At 39.7% G+C, this 20359-nt stretch overlaps 3 protein-coding genes across 6 annotated transcripts in view; 2 read left to right on the forward strand and 1 right to left on the reverse strand.

The window, feature by feature from the left end:
- The window catches only part of kiaa0753 (KIAA0753 ortholog), a 28745-nt gene extending 15644 nt beyond the window's left edge, over positions 1-13101 (reverse strand). The window contains exons 1-13 of one of the 4 annotated variants that reach the window (XM_079515004.1): positions 12654-13101; positions 12189-12494; positions 11814-12042; positions 8431-8540; positions 8241-8303; positions 7549-7767; positions 7142-7331; positions 5155-5306; positions 3377-3501; positions 2833-2985; positions 2192-2281; positions 567-654; positions 22-93 (exon numbers count right to left, since the gene is read on the reverse strand). In XM_079515004.1, the coding sequence (XP_079371130.1) occupies positions 22-93; positions 567-654; positions 2192-2281; positions 2833-2985; positions 3377-3501; positions 5155-5306; positions 7142-7331; positions 7549-7767; positions 8241-8303; positions 8431-8540; positions 11814-12042; positions 12189-12494; positions 12654-12731 (1875 nt within the window). In that variant the 5' untranslated portion in view covers positions 12732-13101. Of the gene's footprint in view, positions 1-21; positions 94-566; positions 655-2191; positions 2282-2832; positions 2986-3376; positions 3502-5154; positions 5307-7141; positions 7332-7548; positions 7768-8240; positions 8304-8430; positions 8541-11813; positions 12046-12188; positions 12495-12653 lie in introns of all 4 variants that reach the window. The other 3 variants (XM_079515005.1, XM_079515003.1, XM_079515006.1) reach the window with 3 other exon arrangements.
- A 241-nt stretch (positions 13102-13342) lies between these two features.
- On the forward strand, positions 13343-17177 carry txndc17 (thioredoxin domain containing 17). The gene is made up of 4 exons (XM_079513934.1): positions 13343-13652; positions 13902-13983; positions 14419-14494; positions 16603-17177. The coding sequence occupies exons 1-4, from the start codon at positions 13508-13510 to the stop codon at positions 16669-16671; spliced, it is 372 nt and encodes a 123-aa protein (XP_079370060.1). The 5' UTR covers positions 13343-13507; the 3' UTR covers positions 16672-17177.
- A 118-nt stretch (positions 17178-17295) lies between these two features.
- Positions 17296-20359, forward strand: part of nxn (nucleoredoxin) — a 66570-nt gene continuing 63506 nt past the window's right edge. The window contains exon 1 of the mRNA XM_079514626.1: positions 17296-18171. Coding sequence (XP_079370752.1) covers positions 17863-18171 — 309 coding nt within the window. The 5' untranslated portion in view covers positions 17296-17862. The remainder of the gene's footprint in view (positions 18172-20359) is intronic.

The raw sequence follows: 20359 nt of genomic DNA on the forward strand, positions 1-20359 counted from the left end.
AATGAAAACAGGGTTACTCACCATCTCAGCAGTCTGCTCAGACAGTCTGTGCCGTAGCGATGGTACATTCCCATTTCTGGACTCTCCAACCTGCTGAAGTCAGTGAAAGACAAGCAGTTTCAAGTTAATTAGCCCTTCGCCAAGTCCCTCCCCAACCCATCCTTGTCCAATAGCCACGTTAGCAGCGAAGAAAGCTTGACCTGCATAGCAACTGTTGCTAAACTATTTGGATTGGCATTGGACAATCGATTTTTGGGGTTGTGCCCTGACCAACCTGTAGGAGTGGCTAGCAAAGAACACAAACGCCTACCAGCTTCCCACCGGCGGAAACAGTCAAATATGTTCAATGGATCGCCCAGCCAAGCCAGAGCGAGCCACTGTGGTGAAAAAACTGTGGCCCAAATCCGAGGGTAAATACCTGTCCTATGGCATTTTCTATAATTAGATGTATGGATTTTATTTATTTATATATTATTTTTTTAAGAGGAAGAAAAAGCTATGGGGCTGTAGGTGATCGGCAGGAAAACACCTGGTGCATGACAGTGATGCAGAGCTAGTCTATCCACCTGTGCTTGATCCAGCAGGGGCTGAATTCTCTCTCTGGCCTTCTGCTCAGCTCTCTCAGCCCACTGAGTTGGTGAACCCACTTCAAACCTGTAACACAGATATGAGAAACAACATGCAGACGTTCAGGATTTATGACGGATGATCCGATCAAATTATAATAAAATCACACCCGTGTGACACACACCCGTAGTTTGAGATGTCACATGCCACTAAAAACATAATGAAAATTTGAAATATTTGCCTTGTATAGGTTGTTAATGGTACCCCAGCTTATTATGCCAATTATGAAAATTGCCCAACATATGCAAGTTAGCATCGGGCAGTTTCTAAATGCTGGGGATGCTACTCAACATTTCTAACATAAAACCTTAGGGTACTCAAAATGCCCGGGTTCACATTCTGGCAAATGGACGTAAGTAAATGAAAAACATTGTGGGTTAATAAATAGGCCTTCATATTAAAGAGGTTATAATCTGCAATTCATCGCTGCTAAAACCAGTTCAACTCGAACTTGACCATGAACGCAGCACCGTCGACCCATAGCTAAACAGACAAACGAGTCAAAGATTTAGCTTTAGCTGTTGAAAAATAGCAGATCTACAAGCTAGCGTGGCACAGAGTGCCGCACTACTTGTAGGTCTGCTATTTTTGAAAAACCGTGAGGGATTTTTCATTTGCCTTTGATAGAGCCCTTATATGTACCTTTGATATTGTTCTGACTGATTTTTTTTAAATCTTAAAAATTGCAAAATATTTTAAAAATATTTTAACAGTCTGTAACAAGCTAAATACCAGCTAGTTTTAAACTTTGTCGTAATGTTGTGAACTTGCTTGTTGCGGTGGTGATTCAACTTATTTTATCACACATTTTGTTAACGTCAGTCATGTGACGACCATTATATAAGGGAGGTTATCATATACTGATTACTATCACCTGATGAAGGCCGTTCACGGCCGAAACGTTGTGTCCTGATTGAGAATGGTGTTTTAACACAATAAACACTGTTGGAGCAAAGACTGTGTGCGGACCACTCCTTCTCTGTATGTATCTACCTTTTGTCCAGCACCAGCAAAGAACTGGATGTGTGCAAGCCACCTGCTTTTTAAACTAGGGTCCCTGGATTATTTTCAGATGGGGGTCATATAATTCATATAATTTTTGGGGTCCTTGACATGAAATATTGACAACCACTGATTTAGAAACATGAGTTTTTTTCAGAAAAGTGTATGATTTAGAAGACATTTTTTAAATTTCAACGTCAGGCCTAAATGGGTTAAGAACTACAAACTGGCGTGTCAAATTGGTCAGGCTGGAAAATGGAGGGGTTAACCCCAAATCTTGCCTGCCACGTCACTGTGCCGACATGTGATCGGTTTTTCACATTCCATCCTGATTGAAGATTGACTGATACTAGCTGGCTTGGCAGAGACCTGTGGTCCCGATGAACACATTTTTCTAGTTTAAATGTGTGTACTAATACTTTTTGCCAAGATCATGAACTTATAGAGGCTGTAAAATGTTTAAAAATATATACTGTATAATGAACTTAAAATAATGCTTATTATATTAATAATATATTGTACTATATTGTACCAATTCCATATTGGGTAAAATATTGACTACCTTAATCTCCGAATGCGTTCTGCCTCTTCTTTACTAAGCTGGTTGAGCTCTCTCAGTCGCTGTAAGGTCATCTTTTCCAGCCAGGCTTGCCTGCTCAGTGCCATTAATCAGCGCACAACACAGAGGGGCATGATAATTAGTTGTGCACTTCACATAAATAACAATTAGTTGTGCACTTCACATGCGACTCCTCATCGACTCTCAAAAGCAGGCAGCAGGTCACTGATTAATAACTTTGCATGGTTGTGGTAATAAAGATTTGATTAAACAGAGAAATTCATGGAGCATTCAATCAACAGGGTCTTTGTGTGAAGGCTTAGCATTGATCACAAAGAATAATGAAGAATGTCCCCAATGTGGCGGAGACTTACATTTAATTAATTGGAAAGAATTTACTTTCAATTTAAAAAAAAAAGACTATTGCCTGTGGCTCTCTGCAAGTGCACGTTAGTGTTTCAAATGACTACTTTGAAATGAGTGGACTCATTAATATTCCTCTTGCCAGCATGCTGCCGAAGGCGAATCCATTTATTAGCCCATGCCAATATAGAGCCTATACAGTACATGCTAAGGCACCCAGAAAAGACTCATTTTGAGTCATTTCTTTTGTGGTTAAATCATCTTGTATAAGTGGGCCCAACCTTAAAGCTTCATTCTGGACTTGTTTCTTCTTGTCTGAGCTCAAGCCGTGCTCTGTTCCCAACCCTGTGGTCACCTTCAGCTGTGCAGAGCCTGTCGAGGGCTTGTGGGGAGAGAAAAGACACCGAGGCTCTGGTCTACTCCTTTGAGGGGATCTGAAGAAAATCATCACAAGGAATAGAGAATGAGACACACTTACAATACCGACACATGCTGGGAAAACTGAGAGAAGAAGAGAAGAGAAGAGAAGAGAAGAGAAGAGAAGAGAAGAGAAGAGAAGAGAAGAGAAGAGAAGAGAAGAGAAGAGAAGAGAAGAGAAGAGAAGAGAAGAGAAGAGAAGAGAAGAAGGTAGAAAGTAAACGAGAGTATGATTATTTGGTTTCGGCTCCTCGACATTGTAGCAACAGGACAAATTAAAAGAAGAAAACCAAATATTTTTTAAAACAAAGCAATAAGATGGTATTGTGACTTTATTATATGTCATATATGTGTCATTAATTATATTATCACCATTTTAGCTCCGTAATTGCTTCTCAACGCACTCACCGTTGAGGGCGAGGAGGAGAATGAGGAGATGTAGGAATCCACGGTACAGGACAGTCTTTTTGAGGGAGCTGGTTCACTCTGAGTCGGGAGGAGACTGTCGGCTGTTGGAAACCTGCATCTTGCATCTGGTTGCAATGTGTGTACAATAACATTTATTAATAAAATAAATGTCAGGTCCAAAACAATATTTTGTCAGGAAAATTAAAGATCCTGTGTTCAAATAGATATCAATGTAATTATTTTGTCACAAGCTCTTGTAAATACTTTATTGGTTAAATATTTACTTTCTGGCCCATACATCCAAACAGAAGAGTCCTAACGTTAAATTACATTAAACTCACTTTGCCACTCGATCTGTCACTCGATTTAGTGCACTTCATTCAATACCCTCTATATTGGTACTATTGCATGACACTCTTACGTCCATGTAGGGCATTCATTTCTGCCTGGACTTGCCCGCATGCTCTTTTTTTATTTTATCTACTGTTTTGTTTTGTAATGTATGCATGGATGTATTTGTTGTAACGTTTCTGTCTATTGTATTGCTCTGTATTTGCTGTATGTTGTTGGACCCCCTCGAAAACGAGATGTGACATCTCAAGGGGATATCCTTTCTCAATAAAGGTTCATAACCGTCTCTATCGGCTATTTTTGATGAACAATCCCCCCAGAATAGGGCATAGCAGTGCCATTTTGTGGTACAACAGATAGAAAACCCATTAATTTGGGTGGCAGTGGTTCAGGAGGTAAAGCGACCCTAACTGCTCCCGATGAGCAGGTTGGTGCCTTGCATGGTTTCCTCCATCATCGGTGTGTGAATGTGAAGTACATTGTAATGTAAAGTGCTTTGCTGAAAAGTGCTATATAAATGCAGTCCACTTACTATTTTGTCCTATAAATGAATCATGACCATAAAACATTGTTTAATTATGTATTTGTTTGGTTATGTATGGGTGGCTGAGGCCCCCTTGTGGTTGAGATGAAGTCTCACACTTTATTGTAAGCAACTTTAAATAAATGTTACGATCTTATCTCAGGGTTAAGATGATAGGATCATTTATGTAAATATGTTTAGGTTTAGAAGTAATTGTTTACACTAAGAACGTGTCGGCTGTAGTTCTTAAAAAATGTTTATGATTAGGAATAGGAAGGGTCAATTTTGAGACGTCGAGACGTGTGGCATTTATTAAGTTTGCCGTGAGTCAGTCAGAGAACGTTTACTGATCCATTGTGTGAGTACAGAGTTTTATATGTCCATGAATATATGCCTATTGACGCAATTGCCTTTACATTAATTATATTCATTTGTTATGGTTACACATGTCGATGTTATGTTTAATGTTAATAGTGTTTTCTTTATTGTTTGTGTTTCAGTACATTATATTACCTGCTATTTACTACTATTGACACTACGACTGAAAATAACTGTACACAGTATAGTTAGAGCGTGTATGTATGTGTATTAAATGTATTGCAATATTGTGTGGTTGAGTAATTTCATTGATGTCCAGAAGTAAACTCCCCCATGCGGAGGGCTTTATTTAGTTAAGCATAGGGAGAACTTAATTAAAATCTGTACAGTATTATTTAATGATATACTAATCAAATATGTCATAGTCACCAGGAGCCTGGATAGTTTGGTTCCAAGCTTAAAATAATATTCATATTTTTGGAAATATATATGGGGGAAAAACTAATGGCTTTTCTATCTGTGGCACAACAAAATGGCCACCACTGCTGTGGCCATTTAAAGATAAATGGTTAAAGATAACACCAACCAGGTTCCTTTCGGGGTTTAAAGGCCTTCCTTTTGGCTCAGCCTCTTCTCTCAGCTCCTGCTGCTGGACTAGGCACTGAAGCGCAGCCCTCAGCACCTGGCCACGACCATGGTGAGAAGCTCCAGGGTTCTGTGAGGCCATTCTCCTGCCGGCTGACAAACCATTAAATGGTTTAGTTGGGTAGTCAGCTGATTTAACATAGTCAAAACAGGCATTATTGAATAGCTGTGGCAGTAGGTTTGTCAAGATCATTAACATTTTGACTTGACGTTATTGTCAAACAACGTTCTGCTTGCCTTTTAGTGTTTTAAAATAGCGGAAATAGCCAACGCGCGTCTGATTCCTGCTATTTTACACACTATTTCTGGAAAATGTTAAAAAGATTTATGAAAACGACTATGAAAAATAATTGCAATTATCTCAAATAATTGTGATTAGGCAATTGTGTAATAATTGTGACAGGCCTAGTTACAAAGAATTGTTCTAAGTTCTTGGCCAAAGGCCATCACTGAATGTAAGCAGAATATTGGGGAAATTGTTCTGTACAACACCTGGTGTTCTAACTAGCCCATTTAGACCTGAGGACGCATCTGTGTCGCCTTAACTTTTAACCACTATTTTAAACATCATGAAAATGTGGCGCAAATCTTTGAATATATATATATTTTTTTTTTCTATAATTTTATCCCACGATTTTGTAACCCATTTTTTACACGCAGTGTCAATTATCTAATGTAATCCTGGGTGCTACACTTCATGAGGAGTCCAAGCTGCTTCTTTTCACCTGACAGGGGGGAGTTTCCCTGGCTGGACGTAGCGCGTCGAAAGAACACGTTATTCCAACCGGTTCCTTTCCCCTTCATCAGGCGCCCCAGCTGGCCAGGGGGAGGTAGTTTAGAGACCAGGATTACTGCATGTTTTTGTGAGGGTACCTACCCTAGGGGACACAGGGAGAACATGCAAACTCCACACCTTTCGCCAACCCCGCTTCGGGTATGGGCCCTGATAACGCGGAGGAGAGAACATGCCCACAGCGGGAATCGGATTGGACTCACAACGAATGGACTGGAAAACATTTCCAACATGCTCAGCTGGACCCATGCTGGCTCTTCTTAGATACGCTGTATGAGGGGCATTAGTTGTCTGGGTGACATAGATTGTTGGGACAACTCATGGCGTGTTGTGCTTACCGTCTCCTCCCAAAGGCTGTCTCTCTACCCAGGAGAGGCCAGCGGGAGGCAAACACTGATCAAATCACCTGCTGGCAGCAGGGACATTCAAAGCCCTGGTCCAAATTCTCCTCTCACTGTGACAAGGCGGTCACAGTCACTACCTTATCAATTTTTAGCAAGATGAACAATTTAGGTGCAGTAGGACGGTGGTCCATTTGGTTTCATTTTACACTCTCAAGAGTTAAATTATTGTTAAACATCTGCATCACTTAATGTTGTGGAAGTCTCCACAACAGGGTTCCCACACATTTTTACAAACACAGCAAGCCGCCTTTTATTTTAAATGGTCAGCAGACTCGGAAAAAACGTTTTTTTCCCCCCGCGCTCACAATGCTAATTTGCCCAGTCAACATTTTAATCCACGCTACGCGCCTGGATTCAACAATAATATATTAAGAGGCTAGACACGTTTTCTAGAAACGATCCTAAATGCCTTGTCCTCCACACAGAGAAGGACAAGCAGCAGTCACTCTGAAGAATGATATTGTCAGTTGCCTTAGTAACAAGAAGTGCACTGCTATTAACAGGATATTTTTACAAGGACATATTCCTGCTAAGCCTTATGTTGATTGATACATGTGTCATGAGGTGTGAAATTGAATTATAATCACTTGACATTATGAGTACATGGAAATATATAAACGTTAATAATTGCAGAAAATTGCCCTAAAACAGGGCACAGCTCCTTATTCAGTAATGAGATGTTTTTAACCATGCTGACTATTACCGGTAATTAAGCCAAATGAATCGCTCACCGCTCTTTTTGAGGCCTGCAGGTTTACGGGGTCTTCCAAAACCCTGGGTGGTGAGGCCGTGGCCCTTGGGTGCATGCGGAGCATGTGAAACACAACGGTGGGGAGACTTCCTGAATGCAGGGGAGGTGCTGCGTGCTCGGGGTTGTTTCAGCTGAGGTCGCTCCTTCTTACGGAGGGCAGAATCTAGAGTCTTAAAGAAGAAAAAGACAAAAAAGATGAAGACGACGAAGAAGAAGAGCAGAGAATGAAATACCTGGCCTAATTACTATATAGAACAAATAATCCTTAGGCCGAATGATTCATTATCATTTGCATATTTTAACTCAGTTCAATATATTAGATAATAAACAGTTTTAATATAGACTTGGTAAAAGTTATGGTGTGGACTAGAGGCTGAAGCTCCTGACCTCCAGCTTCTGCAGAATGTCGAGGGCACGCTCAGGAACAGCTGAACCCTGGTCCATTTCCACCTTAGCCGAGCACAGACACAGCTGGCGAATCAACTGGCCCAGGTCTTTGTAATGAGCAGGCACCTTGCCATCAGATTCTGGGAACTGATTGACGAAGACCTGTATTGCCCTCACTGCTCCTCTGTGAGCAGCTGCAAGTCTGTCCATTGCCCTGGACTGTTCAGAAGAGCAGACGATAATTGTTATTATATATTTTTGAGGGGCGCTATCTTATGTCCAGCTTTGAGGCTTTGTGTACACAAACATTGAATGCCATTGACAATGAATGGCCAGTTTTGAGTGTTTGTGTAAACACAAACATTGAAGACGAAGGTGAGGACATAAATTGTGATTGGCCGGAACAGAACATGTATGATGATGATGATAAGAGCGCCCCTCACTTCACATGGGTAGCCCCTCCTATGTCCAACTTTTAGTGTGTAAACAGTAAACACAAACTTTGTCTTAAATTGTGATTGGCCGGAACGAGATGATGTATGATCATGATTATGATGTACGATCATATGAGAGCCCCTCACTTCACATGGGTGTGATTTTTGTATTTCTATATACAGCTTTAATGTTTGTTTTTCAACGATGCTTGTTTAAAAAGCAAACACTTTTGGTGGCAATAACATCAGACCACATACCTTTTTGGTGTCTCCTATTTTTTGTGAGCGTAATTTCTCGACATCTTCTTGGATTTCTTTTACCTAGGCAACAACAGTAGTTCAATATAGTTCAATATACTAGTTGCAGTATAGTGAAACATAAAATGGTAGTGATTTGACACTAGATTCTCCAATCACATTTAAACCCACGGCACAGATTGTACGATACCTGCTGCTGGAGAACATAGAGAATGCGAGCCGAGCGGGCTGCCTGTTCCTGTTGACGGATCTTCTTCCTTTGTAGCTCATCAGGTTCCAAAGCCTCCTCCATTATCAACCCTGTCATTCAAATGTGCTTCATTATTATGCTATAAGAAACTATAGATTACCATAAAAAAAGTGTGACATGAATTGTATACATTCTTTATTGATAGGTGTGTATCAGTGCTCCTCTGATAAATGTTTGTAAATAGCTTGGTTTGCACTTATAAATACTCATCTAATAAAACATTTGCAGTATGACCATATGCCATACCATGACCAGCACACTAGATAGTTGGCTGAGAGGCTACTTGTCCAATAAAAATATAATGCAAAATGTTGTCTTCAATGGTAGTTTGTATTAGTATGAGCTTGGGTCCATTGAGGTTTTCAATATTTACTAATAATTTAAGAGCCGCCGGGTAGAGCATACTCCTTTCATGTGGGAAGGTCGTGGTTACGAAGCCTGCCTGGGAGTCTACAATATGTCTTCTAAAGTTTTTTCTTTTTTCTGAAAAACCTGTTTCTATGTCAGTGGTGCTCAAACTATTTCATGTCAAGGACCCCCAAAATGATATGTAATTGGCCGCTAACCCCCATCTGAAAATATGTTGTTCCAGGGATCCCCCAGAAGCAAAAACATGAGTTAAAAATGATTGCTGTGAAAGAATATATACACCGGTATTCAAAGATTTGCACCACATTTTCATGATTTTTCACAAATTATTCAATAGCTAAAGTATAAAATAATAATATTAGTAAAACGCAGTAAGTCCATGTTTAAAGTGGCAGGTTCAATTAACAATCCTTTCTAACTCCTTTCTAATGTCTTAATTTTGTCCCAACTAGGCTATTCAACTCAATAGAGGCGAAAGAGAGACTGGTTTGCAGTCTTTTGTTTCAAGTACATACAGTAGGTACAGAAACACAAATGTACATTTGTATCCCCTTTTTCATGCTTTTCCCTATTTATCTCAGTCTGTCTGCATACATAGAAAGAAGGAAAAAAACAGGAAAGAAAAAACGGATGACAACAAATTAAGCAAAGAGAGCAAAGTAATTAGCAGGATCTGACCTGTGTGTTATTTTGGCGTGTTAGACATTGTAAATTAGTTATTGCGTTGTATAAGGATTTAAATAGCAAAACAGAACAAAACTGAATGAATGGGGATAACTAAGGTTTAATTAAAAAAGGAAAAAAGAAAGAGAAGAAAATAAATAAAAAATATAATAAAGAAGACAGGGTACGGGGTGGGGAGGGGAAGGATGGAATGGTAGGGGTGGGGGATTCGGTAGGGGACTGAGTTTGTAAGGAACTGAAATAATTACATTTATGGAGACATTTAGCAGGGCTGCCATTAACAGAAAATCTAATCTTTTCTAATTGAAGAAAGTACATGACGTCCCTTAGCCACATATAAATGGATTGAGCCTTGGAAGATTTCCAATTCCATAGCAGTAAAATAAAGCGTCTTGCCAGGAGAGATGTAAAGGCTAATATGTCTAATTGTGTAGAATTGGCCAGGGAGGCAGCACTTGAGATCCCAGAGATAGCTTATCTGTATTTCAAATCCTAGAACTTTTGACAGGAGGGCAAAATAATCACTCCAGAATGTATTAACTGTTAAGTTTGGGATAAAGACTGGTTTGCAGTCTTAACTTTTTTTCTGAAATAAAGTGTATTCTTGAATAGCCAACATTTATCTTTTCATGGTTAACTTATGTTAGATTAGCACTACCATGAAACCACTTGTACGTGTTGTGACCACATGACCCGTTTGTTGACTAGGGTTCATACCATTCACTCTGACCTCTCACAAACACACTGGATAAGAGTTCTAGCTGATGGGTACAGAAGCCATGAGAAGGTCACTGGTTTGCCCCTGTGACCGTGAGCAAAACACTTAAAACTAGAAAAAGTGCCCTTCTGGGCACAGGTCTCCACCAGGAGGATAGGACTGTGAGATGTTTGGCAAAATGTTTAGGATAAATATAAACAAGTTTTTGAGGCATTTTGTTCCAAAAATGTGTTTTGCAAAAATCAACCTGTTGGTGGCGCTATAACAGGCCAATGTGAAAAGGGTGGGATATATTCCTCAGCCTAGTAAGAAAATGTGTGAAAGATTTCACGTAAATTGCATGCTGCGTTCATGATTTGAGGCTTTTGTTCAAAACGGGGCAATCTTGCAAACTGTGAAAGCCAATTATAGCCAATTAGGATGGAATATGAAATGTCGGACAGATCCGACTTGAGCACATGACCATAGAGATACTGTGTAACGATTTGTGAGATTTTTGGACAGAATCTGGAGGAGTAATATAAAAAAATGTGTTTTACAAAAGTCGGCCTCCTGGTGGTGCTATAAAAGGCAGATGCGGAAAATGCAGGTCAACGGTTTGTCCTTGGCCTCTAGGGTGTGTGCATGCAACGTTTCACGCAGATCGGTGCAGTTTTAGGTACAAAATGTGAAAAGCTGCCTCATGGTGGCGCTATAACAGGCCGTTCTGGAAAATGTGGGGCAGAGGTTCATCGTTGGCATCCAGGGAGTGTGTGTGCAAAGTTTGGCATCGACCGGGTTAACGGTGCCGGAGATTAGCTGGTAACGGACGGACGGAAGGACGGACGTTAGGACACACACACACACACGGACGGAGTGCAAAACATACTCTCTCCCCATGCCTTCGGCCTGGTGGAGACAAAAAAGAGCACTTCACTGATGTTCAGCCTTCCCTATGGAAACGGTTCAGTTCTTTTTGGTTCTTAGTCCATGAGCCAGAGCTCCAAAATTGGAACGTTAATTATGAATTGAGTGGGCAAAACCATACCTATATTAGATTGTTATCACCATGACACTTCCCCCAATTGATTACTTACACGAAGACAATGATTTATTGTATTACAAATTTTACATTTTTAAATATGCAAATGAGGCATTATGTAGGAAAATATGCAAAATAATAGAAAATATGAAAAAGCTACTACTGTGGAAGGGTTATCATGTATTAATTTACTTGTATTGATCCTATAAACAATTTAATTTAGGTCTAGTTTTTCCCACCAATTTTGGAGCTCTGGCTCATGGACTAAGAACCAAAAAGAACTGAACCGGTTCCCATTGGGAACCAGCCGGTGGAAAGGGGGTCTGAGAGCCAAATTATAATGAGCATCAGTGAGGACCAATTATATGAAGAGATAGGTTGAACATGGGTGAAGTGGTCCTTTAACCCTAACAATTAATTAAAAAAGCAGAAATAGCAGATCTACAAGCTTACAACATGTCACTTTGTGAAGCGTTGTGTCATGCTACAGCTAATAGGGATCCGAATAAGCTAAAAAAAAAAGTGTATTACCTGTGTTAGTCAGTTGCTCTACTTTTTGGATGTAGACTCCCAATTGATTCTGAAGCTTACGGATGTCCTTGCTGAGTTGAGGCTCCTGACATTTGGCCAATGCCCCCGGACCAGGGTCTTGGGCTGAGGGCGTCTGGGTGTTCACTAACGATCTGTTGGCTCCACTTCGGCTCCCCTTCGCTTTTGAGCTGTGGGCCTTGGACTTCACATTGATAGGTGGTGCTGCCTTCTGCTTTAGAAAAAAAGACAAAGTGGTTACAGTCAAAGCTAAATGAGGATAGATTTGTGTTTTATACCTTTCAAATGAATGCCAAGTGAGAAGAAAATACAAACTATGTACTAATCATTTAAATAGGCTTGTAGAAGCCTAGTTACCTGCTGAGGGTCCACATCACTCGTATTATGGAGCGAATCCTCTTGATGAGATTTTACATGGTAGTTGTTGTGAAGCTCTTCACGGTGTCTTCGCCTCAGATCTCGCTTGGCTAGCCTAACTGCAGCCAGAAGACGCTCCTCTGAAAGAGCAGAAAAACTGATGGAGCTCCTGGTGCTGTTGTCCACGTTCTCTTGATTCTCTGACCGTGGTACTGGTAAGAGTTTCTCAATCACAATAGGAGCTGGTGGGCCAACATAGGTGGCTCGACTGTAGGCACTAGCGGGCATGGTTTCATTAAACAACAACTGTGGATTGAGAGAGTATTAGAGGTCATTGTGATCATTCTTGATTTTGTTTTTTCAACGCCCCCCTATTCTGAATTGCTGTCACCCACGTCACATGATACTTGATAGCAACCAAAATAAAATGATGTATCTGCAAAACAATTGTAATTCTATATTTACCTTGGTTTGCCATAATCCAGTCTCTTGCTCTCCTAAATCCCTTGTGGGTTCCCTCTTCGGGAATTGTGTCGTTTTCATGGCAAAGACAAACAAATACCTGCTATTGTATTAACTTATTGATCAGTTAATTATTTTTACGCGATAATTTGTTTGAGGTCATCTCAAACAAATGCCACCTGTACTAACACCAGCTTTAGGCTACTTAACGTTATGTTAGCATTAGCTGAGACAGCAGCACACCGTTGACACTGTCCACTTCACCGTAGGCCACATTATGTATTCAATTTTACATTTCAGATGCGTATACCTTATTACAAGTGTAATCTAAAATAACTGACTTTGTCGCCAAGCTAAATCAAGTAGCCTACTGCAATCAACACAGTTTAAAATACCGCCATGACAACAAACAGAGAGAGCACCGCCCCCAAGACAGTAACAGGAAGTAGACGTAGTTATGTTACAACTACGGGTCGTCAAAGAAGTCAAAGTCAAACCACTAATCCGATCGTTAACCATATACAAATATACAAAAAATAACAGCAATGCATAGTGAAAAATTTTACTAACCATATTTGAGTAAATTAGTTAATTATTTTGAAAGTGGGCGCGGCTGCTTCATATAATTATTGAAATTACATTGTATGGACTATGTATACGGTCACTTTAAGAACCTTTTGCACAGGCAGGAAGTGTGCTGTCAACTTCACGTGAGGGTTTTCCATTTATTTTTTTATCACAGGAGTTAACGGTGCTCCCTCAGACCAGTGTGTTGTTCTAATCTTAATGGTTTGGTTCATTCATTGCACAGTTTAATTTGTCATCAAAGGTACATCTTCAAATCGATCTAGATAATAATGGCCCATTACGAAGAAGTAAAAGTTCGTGGCTATGATGACTTTTGCCAAGCAGTGTCTGATAGGAAAGGAAAGGATATTTTTGCATATTTCTCTGGCGATAAAGACGCACAGGGGGTGAGCTGGTGTCCAGACTGTGTTAAAGGTAAGATTATTTAATAACTACCAACAGCAGGCCAACTCGTTTAGGAGTCTCAAAAGGACCACAATATAAATAAGCTAGACCCTTTTTTTAATGTGTTTTATCATTATGCTTTTCAAATATACAAATACACTATGTTAATGTATGCATTTTGCCTGTAAAATATAAATCAAAATCAACCAATCGACTTGTAACGTTACGTTTTACGTGCATTATAAATCAGTTGTTGTCTAACTACGTCCTCTATCCCAGCCGAGCCAATTGTAAGAGGGGAGCTGTCTCACCTACCTGAAGAATCTGTATTCATCTACTGTCAAGTTGGAGAGAGAGCCTTGTAAGCCTGATGATACTTTCGACTCTTGGCTCATATTTTATAGCAAAACCTTTTCCTCGACCGTGTTAAAATCACCTTTTTTTTGCATGTTTGCACCTACATTTCAGGTTTAGCTGACTGACATGAGTATCAGTAAATTCCTAGAGTTTATATATGCAACACCAATGCATGAGTAAAGCATTTTGTCTAATCCATGTGATCAATGATAATAAGATAAATAAGAGTGACTTGACTGTCTGATGTCCTCTGCTGCTGTAATTATTACATAGCCTTCTTGTACCATCTAACTTTAACTCCCTAGCCCTGCTTTAGTATTTATATCACTAGGCCTATACCACATTTTGTATTTCACTTGAATGAAAATGCTAATGTACCCTTCCTTGTGTAGTATACACATTGTATTTATGAATGTATTTATTTATTGTTTTATTTCAGTTGGAAAGATCAAAATAATCCTTTCAAGAAGACATTGAAGCTTAGTGGAGTTCCTACTCTCCTGCGATATGGCACAGTAAGACATGCCTCATGCTTCTTTACTACATATTCTAATTTCTCTGACTTTTTACTGTATTTTTAAATGTAAATTATATGATTTGGACAAATGCATCAGAAATATGGAATACAAGGACGCTCGCCTCAAAACACACTCGTTCAAATCCGGTGACCTTGGAACAGTCACCACCAGGTAGGCTAAATTCCATTTGGATTCCACAGAAGCCAGCAATGTTAAACTCACCAACATTGCAGCTGTAGGGCAAGATTGAATTATCCTCTTTCAATCTTCAAAGCATTTGTTTCTTAAAAATCCACCGTAGACATGTTATGAGCTAGTTTCTGTAAAGAAATTCCGTGCAGGTGATTATTTTTCTAAGTGTTGGAGTTTGGAAGCACTCATTTTCATTAATGCATCGTGCTGCTGCCTCCTGCATTATGTGCAAATTCGGGTGGTACGCAGGGCCGTTCAGTGACTTCCAACGAGCGCTTCCAAACGCCAACACACAAAAAGAATCACCTGCACAGAATTTCTTAGCAGAAATAGTTTATAACACTGTTATAAACTACTAACGACTGTGGCTCAAGAGGTAGAGCAGGTGTCCAATGATCCATGGGTCGGCGGTTCGAATCCCGGCTCCTCCTGTCTACATGTCGAAGTGTCCTTGGGCAAGACACTGAACCCCAAATTGCTCCCGATGTGCTGGTTGGTACCTTGCATGGCTTCCGCCGCAATCGGTGTATGAATGTGTGTGTGAATGGGTGAATGTAATGCACAATCTATGTAAAGCACCTTGGATAAAGGCGCTATATAAATGCACCATTTACCATTTATAACATGTCTATGGTGGATTTTTATGAAACAAATGCTTTGCAGATTAAATAAAAGATAAAAAAGCTTGCTCTACAGCTGCAATGCTGGTGAGTTTAACCTTGTTTATACAATCAGATCGGAAATTTCTATTCGCATCAATGTTCTGTCAATGGAGGGTATTGCAACTCTAGATTCAACCCATTATAAAATTGCAGCTACTATATTTCATATAAAAGCAAAGATTAAAGCCTCAATATGTGAACAGAACAGCAGGAATAATATTAGGCTACTAAAGCATCGTCATTTTACATATTGTGTTACTGTTTAAGGAATCAGTGCTATTTTGGGGGGCTTCTTTCACACTATTTCACAAATCACACATTAGGACTTGGTCATACAAACATCTTCAGTCGTGAGGTTTTATTTTGCTTTAATCCATAAACATAACCTCTGTAAACTATGGCTTAAGTTAACCTAACCTTATTACTAACAGTAAGACGCCTGAGGTGCACGCATCCACCTGGGTGACAGCAGACTGCTGGGCGAGTGCTGGCGCTGGCGCCATGGGGGGTCAGATCAACATATGGAAGGAGTTCTGTACTGGCCATATATGGAGCGTGTCTTGAGTGTACAGGGTTTGATGAGGTCAGATCAACATATGGAATGTCAGAACAGGTCAGCTCCATATATGGAGCTAATATCTAAGAGTTGCAGCGGGGGCAGTGTCTTGAGTGTACAGGGTTTGATGAGGGCCCAGGTATGGCTGGGCCTTAATTTTCGGGCCTGTTGAGAACTCTAGTTTTCTAGTTTTCGCCGGCTGCCGGGCGCAGTTGCATTAATAACTTTGGGGCAGGCCCGTCTAGAGTTTAAATGGACAGGTATCAGTCAAAAAGGAGACATCGAAGAGGAAGGATGGATGGGGAAGGATCAACATATCGAATGTCAGAACAGGTTCTGACATATATCCATATATGGAGATCTAAGGGTTTGAGGTCAGATGTAGAGTTGCTGGCCAATATTGATGACATCAGGGATCTCCATATATGAGCTTAAGTTGCGACAGCATGTCGCATTTACTATGACATCAGGGATCTCCATCCCTGATGATGTCACAAGACCTGGGCTTTCCCATGTATGGGGATTTTGAGTGATGATAAGATTTCATAGTAAATAAAAATGTAACCTCAGTAAAACTATGCCTAACCTAACCCTAACCTTATTCCTAAATGTAACCTCAGTAAAAAGAACATTAGGTACAGATTGCTGCTACATGTTGATGGCTCTATATAAGTCCATGAATCTCTTTGTTTCAGCCTCAGAAGTTAGTGGAAGAGGAATGCTTCAAAGCCGACCTGGTGAGGATGATGTTCACAGAGGACTAGGGATTCTTCATCTTATGCTATGCCAGTTGTCATACTGTACTCTAAATTGATTCACAGTTGTCTTATTACATTATACCCAACCTGGGAACCATCTGCAAAAAAAAGAACAAAAGAACATGTCCTTTGAATTCTGAATCTGTCTTGAGATATTACAGTATATCTGATTCAGCACTGCTCTATTGACTATTACTAATCTTATACCATTCTGTCACTTCTAATGATATTTGATGTCAACCAACAAATATTTGACGGTTATTTAAAGACATCAGTACTACTATATCAGATCATTATTTCCAACAGGACTGTAAATAAAGTGTATTATGCCATACAACTTGTACTTTTGCTTCCTACTAGGCTTAGGCTACATCAATTTATAAATTCATGCAATGTAAGACCAATTAACTAGTTTAGATGGGGGGTTTCAATAAAAGAGCTTTGCACCGTTTTCCGATGTTTTGTGAAGATTGTTGTTATGCAGCACAACAAAAATAAAATCTTGAAACAGATGTCGATTACCGGTAACCTTTTCTTCTCGTGGCACGTATTTCTGTGCAGTCAACACTAGGTGGCATCATAACCATGAGGGAAACATTTGTTATGTGTAGAAGAGTAGACGCTAGACAGCACACTTACGTATTTATTTTTCTCGATAAGGAATGAATGGAAAACATGTATCAGCAAATGTATTCATTAAGTAGTTTATTTGAATATTATAAGTAAGTTCTAGTAAGTTTCAGGTGTGTGATTAGAAACGTCTTATTTGCTAGCAAAGAGCATAGCAAACAATAGCCTTCAACAATGTTTGGCATGCATTTGCTAGTGCAGACTACCCAGACAGACTGCATCAAAATGTCACTATGCAATATCTCAATTTTATAAACTAGGTGTCGTGTCATGAAATGTGTGCTTTGGGTCGGGGGAAGAGCGCAACCACTGTTGTGTAGTTCGCGCAATATAACTGGAGCGCATTCCAACACATCTCTCACTTGAGGGGCTGATCATCGGTGAAATATTATTAGGAACCAGTCGTGCACAGCGTCTGAACGCACCGTCGCGGATTTGGAGCTTTCCCTAACGCTTGAATTGGAGGAAGGAGTGTAGTTGCATCTTAGCTTATTGATTTCGTTTACATAAGTCTACTCTTGGCAGACTTGGCTGAAGAAAAGATTGTCAAGAAGGACTCGAGGCGCGATGTCGGAGTTTCTAGTGAATCTACTCGGGGAGCGGCTCGTCAACAGCGAGAAAGCCGAGGTAGATGTGCAGGCGCTGGGCGCCAAGCTGTCCCTCGTCGGGCTCTACTTCGGATGTAGTCAGAATGCTCCGTGTAAGCAATTCAACGCCAGCCTGTGTGAGTTTTACAGCAAGTTCAAAAAATCATCTGAACACAAAGACAAATTGGAAATCGTCTTCATCTCATCTGACCAGGACCAGAAACATTGGCAAGACTTTTTACAGGAGATGCAGTGGCCAGCGTTACCTTTCAAAGACAGACACAAAAAGGTAAGTTTAGTTATAATGACAGTGATAAACAGGTGGATGTTTGTTTTCTTGTCTAGAAGGCTATAAACCTCGAAGGATAGCCTACATGTAGCGAGGCTACTGCGTCAGTGCACAGGTGTACGTTGTCTGTTATGTGATCATTTGGGCCATGGAGCATCAAAGTGATGAACCTCTTTCAATTCTTCACCCACGCCTGGTTTTCATCAGTTATAAAACAATGATTTAAATGTATTTATTATTGCATGAATACTGAATAGTGCCTCCTCACCTTATGTATCAGAATTTAGGCTGTTTACAATGCTGTACACACTGTGTACAATGCTGTACACACTGTGTGTGTGTGTGTGTGTGTGTGTGTGTGTGTGTGTGTGTGTGTGTGTATGTGTGTGTGTGTGTGTGTGTGTGTGTGTGTGTGTGTGTTGTAATACAGATAATCTGATATATTCTGTATCTGGAGTCGATAACCTTGAAAAATATATAGGGCTTATAATGAAATTGTAACTGTATACATATTTAAATGGCCATAATGCGTGTTCAGAATGTTTAGTATTTAGTTAAATTACTGATATTTGCAACGTTGCATCTCCTTGCAAAGGAGCTCTTATGATTTTTAATTTAGTATAGTTTTTTTTTGTAATATAAGCTTTCATTGTATCTTAATGTGAACATGACTGTCTCCCTGAAATATTGCATCATGTTATGTTGTTTATCTTGCTGCATAGCCTCAAAGGCCTATTTCTATTTTATATGTTCAATTACATTATTTTGACTTGGTTTCAGTTTTAGATTTCCATTACACAATACGTTTTGATTTTGTGTGTGTGTGTGTGTGTGTGTGTGTGTGTGTGTGTGTGTGTGTGTGTGTGTGTGTGTGTGTGTGTGTGTGTGTGTGTGTGTGTGTGTGTGTGTTGGGAGGGGTTTACATATGTAATTTATACATTTCGTAAATTACCTTGATTTTTGTGGTGAAACGTATGAAATTATTTAAATATTTGCCTCCATTTTCTTTTTGGATTTTTTTAGCTACCAACTATAAACAATATCAAAAGAAAACATGGCCTTTAGTAAAGGCAGCTTCTGTGTAAATTTAAATTAAAGAACAATGATAGGGATATTAATAGAGTAGTTATTGTGTTAAATTGTATTTAATATAACATCTATTTACTGGGAATAAAATTGCTCCACCAAATACTAACTAATTTCTGCTGGATAATGTGTGATATCTTATATAAAGCAAACGGATATATAAATAATGTATTTGTGCTGCTCATATCTCTGTTAAATGTAGCTGTAGGTGGGAGGATGGTACAGACGGTCAGTAAGCCTGTGTGTGCATTACGTACTGCAAATGTGTTCATGGATGAGAGGAGATGTACTGTAGGCCTACTGTGTTTTTACTGAGCGGGATCATGTGTGTGCCATGCCATCCAATTCACAATATCTTGGTGCGGCCGTGCGGCTAATGTCATCAATACTCACAGCTGTAGTTGCATAGGATGAAAAAGATAATTCAGGAATGAATGAATGAATGGAGAAGTTAAATATATAATATTCAATTCTGCATTTTTCCCTTTTATTGTATCAACATTATTGTATATTTCATTATATCTTCCCGTGAGTCATTATATTTTACAGCATCCACCTTACCTAAATGGAACCCCTAGCAAACCCTTTATTATCTTTGTAATGTGTTTCAGATTGACCAAATGATAGTTAATGCTGCACTTCATTATGTAGTCATTATGAAGTCCAGACATGAGTTGTTGGTGATGGTGACAGAGGGAAAGGGGGCTGTCTTGGTCCAGAAAAGGGTGGAGCATAACCACATCGCCACTTTATTGTGTTCCAAACGCTTGTGAAACAAATCATCAATCATAGCCATTGTTCTTATCCTGATTCTAAGGGTTGGCTGTCTTAAGCATAAAGAGAAATATAGGGATGCAGTTCTGTTACTAATTTATTTGTACAAAATGGGTTCCCAGATTGCTTTTACAGAGGTCTACAGTTCTCCTGTTGTTTATATGTTTCCGGAGAGATTAGATTATATTTACCATTGACCATAGAAGGATTCATGTAGTCTCACTCCTCATACATTACTTTGAACACAATGCAAGGTCTTTCTTGACATGGTTTGTTTATCTTCTGTGTTCTATTACACAGCTTTGTTTATCATGCGTGCACATGGTCA

The sequence above is a fragment of the Electrona antarctica genome (genome assembly GCF_951216825.1).
Source record: "Electrona antarctica genome assembly, chromosome: 11".
Taxonomy (NCBI): domain Eukaryota; kingdom Metazoa; phylum Chordata; class Actinopteri; order Myctophiformes; family Myctophidae; genus Electrona; species Electrona antarctica.

Coding starts and splice junctions, on each gene's coding strand:
- txndc17 (XM_079513934.1), top strand. CDS start 13,508: ATGGCCCATTACGAAGAAGTAAAAGTTCGTGGCTATGATGACTTTTGC. Junction 13,653..13,901: donor GTGTCCAGACTGTGTTAAAG/GTAAGATTATTT, acceptor CCTCTATCCCAG/CCGAGCCAATTGTAAGAGGG. Junction 13,984..14,418: donor CAAGTTGGAGAGAGAGCCTT/GTAAGCCTGATG, acceptor GTTTTATTTCAG/TTGGAAAGATCAAAATAATC.